Raw genomic sequence first — 9,136 nt, 5'->3', positions numbered from 1 at the left:
CTCAGAAGGCTGAGGCGGAAGGATCGCCAGAGCCCAGCAGGTCGAGACTGCAGTGGCCGGAAGCGGCCACTGCACTCTAGTCTGGGCGACAGAGTGAGACTCCAACTCAAAAAATAAAAATTAAATTAAATTAAAAACTCCTCATGAGATTGGCAGTTCCACGGGGAGTCAGAGACCTAGGTTCTCACCCTACCTCTGCCAGCAAGCATATCCCCATCTGTGTGATGGGGCCAGCCCAGTAACCTAGAGGTCTCTACTCTGGCCTGTGCCTTCCTGACAGCTGTGGGCTAACAAAGCCTCCCCTCCATTTGGGTGGGGCCAAGCTGAGGGGAGGGTGGAACAGTGGAGGTGGGCATGCTAGGGCACATTGCCTCTGCAGGGATGTCCTTGTGCAGAGACATATGTTGGGCCAGCCCATCCCCAGCACAACTGAACCCCTGACCACAGAGGCAGCTCCCTGCTCTGTCATGGTACTTCCTTTCTCCCTCCCAGTCCTAGAGGAGTCCTCTTGCCTCCCCCTTCACTGAAAGATCACCAGAGTGTGCTTCCTACAGGGTCTTCAAAGGCCTGGCCTTGGCGTGTTCAGCCCATTGCCTCTGCCCCAGCTGTACCTCCTTTTTCTGAACCTGGGCTGCCCTTTTCTGTGTCTCCTCCTCTGGGCTGTTTCTCACAAAGATACCAATTAACCTCACTCACCCTCCTCTCCCAGGAACCTCCAAGATATCTTCTGGTGTTGAGCAGCAGTGAACACCTTTCAAGATGTCACCAGCCACCTGGCTTTTTCAGCCTTCCTGGGCTGAGCAGCCTACTGCTTTCTGGTCCTTGCCTTCATTCAGACAGGTCCCAAAACAATCAGGAACACCTCTTCACTCTTCCTCTCTTTACCCATCTTCCAGGGCTCAGTGCATAAGCACCTTCTCCATGAAACTCCTTCATGTTTCCTCCTCCATCTAAGCATGATCCCTTTGTGGCCAGGGCCGTGTCTGTTTCATCTCCTACACAGTGTCCAGGACAGGACTCGAGGGCAGTGAATATCCATGAATGAGCTGTCCCTACATGCTCTCTCCAATGATAGAGGCACCTGAGGCCAAGATGGGAGAAGTGAACTCCTACCAACCTTCAGCTCCATAAATCCATGCTCTTAATGGGGATGTTGATTACACATCTGTGCCTGTGTAACCTCAGTGGTTACAAAAAATATCTCTGGGTTTTTGTTTTCCTTTTTGGCAAATAGTACAAGGTCACATCAGAAAGCTGTGTGTATTTTTGATAACTTTATAGTACACTATCTTCTCTATGTGTAGCAGGATGTTTGAACCTAGAAACACTATTACTATCCATGAAATCCACACTGTGCAGAGCTCTGTGAGTGCTGCCAGGGATATGAGGAAGTTTCCATGGGGTCCCTGTTCTCATGGAATTTTCAGTGTCAATGAAGAGAGAGAAGTGGAATTTGTGAATCTAAACTGTTAGTCAGAAATACTGCATGATTCCTCTTTTTTTTTTTTTTTGAGTTGGAGTCTCACTCTGTCACCCAGACTGGAGTGCAGTGGCCGCTCCTGGCCACCGCAGCCTCAACCTGCTGGGCTCAGGCGATCCTTCTACCTCAGCCTTCCCATGATTCCTCTTATATGCAGAATCTAAAATAGTCAAGCTCAGCTGGGTGCAGTGACTCACACCTGTAATCCGAGCACTTTGGGAGGCCAAGGTAAGAGGATTGCCTGAGCCCAGGAATTTGAGACCAGCCTTAGTGATATGGTGAGACCCTGTCTCTACAATACATTTTAAAAAGTAGCTGGGCATGGTGGCATGCACCTGTCATCCCAGCTACTTGGAAGACTGAGGCAGAAGGATCAACTGAGCCCAGCTGGTGAAGGCTGCAGTAGCCATGGATGTGCCACTGCTCGCTAGCCTGGGTGACAGAATGAGACTCCAACTTAAAAAAATAAAAATAAAATAGTCAAACTCATAGATTCAGGGAGTAGAATGCTGGTTGCTGGGGGCTCTGGGGGAGGAAAAATAAGGGGTTGTTCGACGGGTATAAAGTTTCAGTTATGCAAGATGGATGAATTATAGAGATCTGCTGTACAACATGATGCCGACAGTTAACAGCACTGTATTGTGCGCTTCAAAATTTAAGGAGGGCATATGTTAAATGTTCTTACTACAATTTTAAAAATACTGAAATAGAATACTGGTTGAGATAACAATAGGATAATGACGTTTAAAGTTAATTGCCAAAATACTTGGTGTCAAAGCAGGTTAGAAACATAACTGGGAGCACTGCAGCTCTGGGTAGCCAAGAAAGTTCCTGGCTGATGTTCTGGCAAATGATAGTTTAGTCTGACTCACATGTGGGGCAACAGGGATGGGCACAGAAACCTGGAGTGGTTATGCACAGACAGAGGCCTGGAATAGGTCAGAGATACTGAATCTAAGACCCAAAGCATGCCAACCAGAGCCAGCTGAGCTACCTGCAAAGGACCCTGTCAATCTGGAACTCAGGTTTGGCTGCAGGAAAGGAGATATGCCATCCACAGACCTAGGGAAACCGAGGCTTTTGGGGACACAAGGTAAGGGCTGGCATGGAAACTCTAGTGGTCAGAGTTAGTGATATCCTGACAGTGTTGAGAAAAGCAAAACTGGCTATCCGGAAAGAATCTGGCTTGGAAATCTGGGGGTGGACTCAGCCCAAGTGAGTGGACAAGTGGATGCTGCTGCTGTCAGGAAGTATAGGGAGAAGGGTGGGGCTCAGGCGTAGCTCAAGAAGCTGCCACCTCTCCCTGGTGGCCACAGGACCCCTCTGCCCAGACACACTGTGGGCAGATAGGCTCCCTGCTTGGCACGAGCAACCAGGCCGTGCCTCCCTAGAACCGCTTCCTCACTGCAATGTGGACGTGCCTGCCAGACAGCAGCCGGGTTCCTGTGGGACACCTGACTCAGCTGCTCTGTCCCAGGCCATGCCCCTGGTCAGTCTTGGGCCAAGTGGTGGAAGGCACGCCTTAGGCTTCCTCCCACAGGGCCCAAGCGGCGTGCCCTGGTGCACGTAGAAGCTGGTGGCCCTAGGGGAGGAGGAGACTCCAAGGGGGAGAAGGTATCCCACCTATGAGAAGGCATGGGAAGGGTGGGCAGCGACTCCTGAGAGCCGCTGCTCTCGGGGAGGAGGCTAATGTGTGTGGACCCCCACAGGAAGAAGGGGCTCTGATCATCGAGGGTCTCCTCAACATCTCCTGGGGACTCAGGCGGCCCATCCGGCTCCAGATGCAGGATGACCGGGAGCGAGTGCACCTCCCTTCAGCCTCGTGGATGCCTGGACGGCCCAGTTGCCAGCCGTGAGTGTCCAGCCAGGTCAGGTGGCTTCTGTGACACCTGTTCAACCCGAGTTCTACTGTCTGGGGTGCAGGGGTATATTCACAGCCTTAGGGTGGAAGCCCCATTCCCGTATGGAACTCTGACATGGGAGCATAATCCAGTCTCATCCCCATGTCTTATGAAAGCCTGTCTGCAGCTTCACCCACCCCAATTATGCATCCTCACCCAGAGGGGCCTTCCGAAATGACAGCGACATGGCCTCCCTCCCTCCCAGAGAACATTCCGGGCTTCCATCACCTCCCTTCATGTTTCTCAAACATTCCTGTGAGTTACCTTACCTACAAGAAAAGAGGACTACAGCCAGGGGGTTCCCAACACCCATGCAAGCTGAACATTTCTCGGCATCTCCTGTTCTACCTCAAAAAATCACTCAGATTTACCTTCCTACTACTCTGCTTTCATTTTAATGCTCAAACTTACTTTTATAAATTTATCAGAAGCACAGATCAGATTTGTTTTAATATCAGAAGACTGTTTCCATCAGGAGGAAATGGTTTTCTACCTGTCTTGCTGTTTAAAGGATATTTACCTCTTCCTACCCCCCAGAAGGGCAGGGTTTTGCTTGCTTCTGCGTGTAAAAACTCCTTGAAGAGACAAACATTCAGAACTTTGCTCTCTTCATATTTAAGTAGAACTAATCCTCTGAGAATATGCACCATGCTGACACCCTGGCACATTCCCAGGTGTCCCTGGTCACTGGTAGCCAGTTTTGAGCCACACAGACTTACAGCAAAAAGTTAGACTCCTTAGGTTGCAAGTGTGACTCATGTCCCTTTCCTCGAAGTAAAAGCAATCACAGACAGAAACTGTGGGTTCTGCCCTATGCATTGCCCAGGAGCCTCTTCTGCCCACTCCCTTCAAGGTCCCGGGGACTTCAGGGCTATATCCCATCACACCCATTCCTTCTCCAGCCCAGGTCTGGCTGCCCTGGCTTGGAGTCCATCCTGTCAAGAGGCCCAGAGTTGGTCCCCTCAAGGTTATTCCTGCCCAACTCCCCACCAGGCCCTCAGGAAGCCCATAAGCCCACCTTGCACACAGTTGCACAGGCAGAGACCTGACTAAGCCTGATGCCTAGGAATACCCGGGACCTGGCTGTGTGCATGTGTCTGTGAGTCCACGTGACACAACCCAGCACAGCTGGATCTGCAGGGTCATACTCACCCTCTTTCCAGTAGATGCTAGGGGCTTTGCTTTTCTTTTGTTTTAAATTAACTCTCTCTGCATGAAATCCAGTTCCCAACTCCACCTGCCTTGCTTCCCACCTGTTTCCTGCCTCCAGGGGCTACTGGTCTCTTTTTTTTTGGCCTGAACTCCCTTCCTCTGCCAACAGTCACCTGAGCACCATGACTATCTCTTTTCAGAAAGGAGGCATCTCCCCAGGACAGCAGTGTCACTGCTGAGGAGCCACACGCTCAGCAAGTGCATAAGGCCGAGAGTTCCAGGGACAGCTCAGGTAAGTGAAGCATGCAAACTGCCTGGGTTCCTACCTTATCCAAGGTAGGAGTGGAGGGTCTTGGCTCCCAACACAATTTCCAAAGAACAGCTTTGTGCATTAGCAAAGAACAGCTTCACATGTCTCCAGGAGCTGCCCTTGTAAAATACTTACCCAGATGCTTACCTCTGAGGCTCTTTACACACTTTCTCTTTTACTTCTCTTTATGGAAAGGAAGCAGAGGCTTGCTGGGGTAACAGAGTGTGTCAGTGGCATGAGTTCCCTCCCCCGTGTCACACTATAGAAAGGAAGAGCATCAGCAGAGGGTATGGTACCTACCTGCCTGGCCTCCACACTTCCAGGACCCGTTCTCACACTCTGAAATCCTCAACTACTCATCTGTCTTCTTTGTGCCCCTTCTCTCGGCACTCAGTGAGGGGCCTCTCCCCAGCGTGGGTGCTCAGAGAACAGGGCTAGGGCCACCCAAGACCTCCCTGAGTGACCCAAGACATAGACTGAGGAAAGCAGGGCTGTGTGATGTCGTGACACAGGTTGCCCTGCCCAGGGGCCACCTTCGTCTGCAAACTGGGAATCATCCCAGTTCTACCGTAGTTTCCAACCCAGGAACAGCCCTCACATCACTCTGTCCCAGCAGGGTGTGATCTCAAGGCTCTAGAGAGCCAGACCCCCAGGCAGCATGCAGTTACACTATCAATGTCACTCCACCTGGCCATCCTCTTGTCTACTTCTCACTGCAGGGCCACTGGAGGAGGATGAGGAGGCCCCACAACTAATGCGGACCAAGAGCGATGCCAGCTGTATGATCCAGAGGCGGCCCAAGTGCCGCACCCCCGGTGAGGCCCAGCGCATCCAGCGACACCGATTCTCCATCAATGGGCACTTTTACAACCACAAGGTGATGTCCCAACCTGGCCTCTCCTTGGGCCCTGAAGTTGGGAGCATGGGGAACCAGCCCCAAGCACGGACACAACAGGTCCCATGATTGTCACATGAGAGCTAGTCCTTACCATGACCTGTGAGGGGGCTGTTGTCATCCCCATGTTCTCAGGAGAAATCTCCTGCCCAAAGTCACATCATAACATACTTGTTCATAACCTTGTTTTTTCCACCATTCTGTGGGTACCCGAGGCAGACTGTGATGGCAAGTGTATCTTTAATGACGCCACTTCCTATGAGAGTTCCACTCAAGCTCAACTGATTGATCCATGGGAACACCATGTATCCAGCCATCATTCTCACTGGGTAAATTAAGGGAAGGTGTGCCCAGGGCACATGTGTCAGTGCTCCAGAGAACCTGGACGATTCCTGATTCCCAGCACTGAGGCCTTTTGTCTGAGGATGTATTGTACTGACCTCAGGAAAAGATCGCCTTTCCCAGATTACATCATTGTGTAAACAAACTGAACTGTGAAAGGAGAAGTTAATTGTTACTATAAATGGAATGAGTGGCAGTTTGGGTGAGGTCCTGGATGGAGTGTCCTGTGACCAGCCATATCCTGCCTGCCACGCTGGGAAATGAAAGCTGAAGTGTCCAGCTGTCTGTCTTAATAGAGGATGACTCATGGAGGTGAGGGAGCCTAGGAGAAAGGAGGCCTTGGGACCAGATCTGACAGAGCAAGTAGCCCAAACTGGGCCTTCCAGGGGTCATTCAAGCTGCTCTCTGGGCACTCTTGACTTTTAGATGAAGCCAAATTCAGCTGGGAAAGCTGAAGGGACCCTGCTGGGTCCCAGGTCCTACCCCCCACTCCCCTACTAGGTTTGCAGTAAGTGTGAATGAATGAATGAATGATGATAGGGCTGTCTTTGCTATGTCCAAAAATATCCAGGACTATTTGTTTATTTATTTATTTATTAAGTTGGAGTCTCACTTGGTCGCCCAGACTGGAGTGCAGTAGCCACTCCCGGCCACCACAGCCTCGACCTGCTGGGCTCCGGCGATCCTTCCGTCTCAGCCTTCCGAGTAGCTGGAACTACAGGCGTGCGCTACCACGCCCGGCTGATTTTTCGATTTATTGTAGAGATGAGGTCTCGCCTGCCCAGGCGGGTCTCGACCCCGTGGGATCAGGCAATCCACTCACCTCAGCCTCCCAAAGCCATGGGATTACAGACTGAGCCACTGAGCCCGGCTCCTATCCAGGACTATTTAAAAGTAGAGTTTCCTGAGAGGGAAGGAGGAGCCAGGACTGAAATTAAGTAGAGATTAAGAATGATGTAGATTAACTAACAGACCTATAATGTGACTTGGGTATTCTTGAAATCTTATTCCAAAAGGGATTTTGTCTGTAAAGTGTTTAGCAACCATTGTTAGTATTGATAAAATATTTATATGCTATTTTTTTTTTAAATTTTCAAAAAACATGTGCATGGGTTTAGGCTCTTTCCAATTCTACATTCCTTTAAAAAGGAGTCTTTTGGTTCATTATTCAAGGTCCTGAATAGTGGGTTTTAGCTTTGGTACATTAATTTATTCTTGAAGGATCTGATTCATCTCTAAGAGGTTTGTCTGGTACATTAAATCTTATTGTAGTCATTGCACATGTCATAGGGACACAATGTCTCTAGTATTCTGTGACCTTTGACAAGAACAAAAATGAACATCGAAGACTCTTATCACAGCTTTCCATTTGCATATGAACCACTCTGCCAAGAAGAGATACCCAGCCAGCCAGACAGACACAGAATCATCCTGTCAGGGAGGCTTTTCCTCCTAAGTCTGTGGAATGTGGTTCCATTCTTCCAGGCAAAAGTGCAACCTTCCAGCCAGCTCGGTGGCTCAGCCTGTAATCCCAGCACTTTGGGAGGCTGAGGTGAGTGGGTTGCCTGAACCCGCAGGTTCGAGACCCATCTGGGCAACTTGTTGAGACCGCATCTCTACAATAAATCAAAATGAGCCAGGCATAGTAGCACGCGCCTGTAGTTCCAGCTACTTGGAATGCTGAGGCGGAAGGATCACCAGAGCCCAGCAGGTCGAGGCTGCAGTAGCTAGGAGCGGCCACTGCACTCCAGTCTGGGTGACAGAGTGAGACTCCAACTCAAAAAAAAAAAGTGCAACCTTCCAGGACATGGAATACTATTTTAGGCATTTTGGACAGTTAGTTCTTAACTTCTGATTGAATAAAGGTTCCCAAAAAGAAACCCTATCCAAAAGCCCTCATTCTCACCAAGCAGAAGTACTGTTCTTAAAAATTAAAGGACAAATTCCTTGAATCACAGGCAATAATTTAAAAAATAATTCTTAGTGTTTACTTTCCAGGGTAGTCATTCCAGGTTTTATTTCTTAGAACTGTGCATTATTAGTTCTGATTCACAGTAATGTTGGTTTTATTTTGATACTGGGTAGAACTTTGTAACTGTTTCCACTGCTTTTCCCTGGACTGTTGGATTCAAATGTGTTCTATTAGAGAGGAACCATTTGTGGTTAGAGATGAGAAAGCAGCCATGAGACCTCTGTTCCCACTTGGAGTGGATTGGTGTCATCTTGAGAAAAGGCTTCGTGCAGAAGCAGCACTAACAGTCTTGTTGACAAGACGTTTTGTCTCTTTGAAATAGCCTGGCTCCTCCATTTCATATTTCTTGGGAACAGAAAGCTAAAGTCTGACCTTCTGTATAACCCAGAGTCATTCTGTCTCAACTAGAATTGAGACCTAGGGAAGCAGATCGAGGTTTGGGTTTGACTCTGTTAAGGCATATCTTGTTTTATTACACTTCTCTTTATGGCATTTTGTAGATATTGCCGTTTTTGCAAATTGAAGGATTGTGGCAACCCTGCATCAAGCAAGTCTATTAGCATCAACAGTATGTGCTCACTTAGTGTCTCTGTGTCGTTTTTTACTGATAACGTATTTTTAAATTAAAATATGTATTTTTTTTTAGACCTAATACTATTGCACACTTAATAGACTATAGTATAGTGGAAACATAACTTTTACATGCCCCGAGAAACCAAAAAATTTGTGTGACCCACTTTATTGCAATATTCACTTTATTATGATGGTCTGGAACCAAAACCTGCAGTGTCTCTGATGTATGCCTGTACTTACTAGAGCAGGGACCAACTGTGAACACTGAAAAGATCTCTTAAATATCCTGATTCTCAGCGAACTCCTTGGGAAAACAGAGCTAGGACCATAGAGGAGGAATATTGCAAATTTGAACTTGGATTTGAAAAGCATGGAGAAGTTCACTTGCAAAGGTGTCACATTTCACTGGGAGGCACCAGCATCAAGGTGGTAATGTGTGGACTTTCAGGCAGCACAGAATCCTTTGAGTCGTGGCTCTATCCTTTCCAGTTGGGTGAAAGAAACAAGCTAC

The 9,136-nt window shown here is 48.7% G+C and overlaps 1 protein-coding gene across 1 annotated transcript in view; it reads left to right on the top strand.

Annotated features, from left to right (window-relative positions):
* Window positions 1–9,136, top strand: part of RASSF4 (Ras association domain family member 4) — a 33,599-nt gene that overhangs the window by 18,731 nt on the left and 5,732 nt on the right. Inside the window, exons 4-6 of the mRNA XM_008053316.2 lie at window positions 3,190–3,332; window positions 4,734–4,825; window positions 5,563–5,720. Of these exons, the coding sequence (XP_008051507.1) occupies window positions 3,190–3,332; window positions 4,734–4,825; window positions 5,563–5,720 (393 nt within the window). The remainder of the gene's footprint in view (window positions 1–3,189; window positions 3,333–4,733; window positions 4,826–5,562; window positions 5,721–9,136) is intronic.

The sequence above is a fragment of the Carlito syrichta genome, unplaced genomic scaffold (assembly GCF_000164805.1).
Source record: "Carlito syrichta isolate Samal-C Ts95f unplaced genomic scaffold, Tarsius_syrichta-2.0.1 Scaffold288054, whole genome shotgun sequence".
Lineage (NCBI taxonomy): Eukaryota > Metazoa > Chordata > Mammalia > Primates > Tarsiidae > Carlito > Carlito syrichta.
This window is presented reverse-complemented; position numbering and strand designations above follow the sequence as displayed.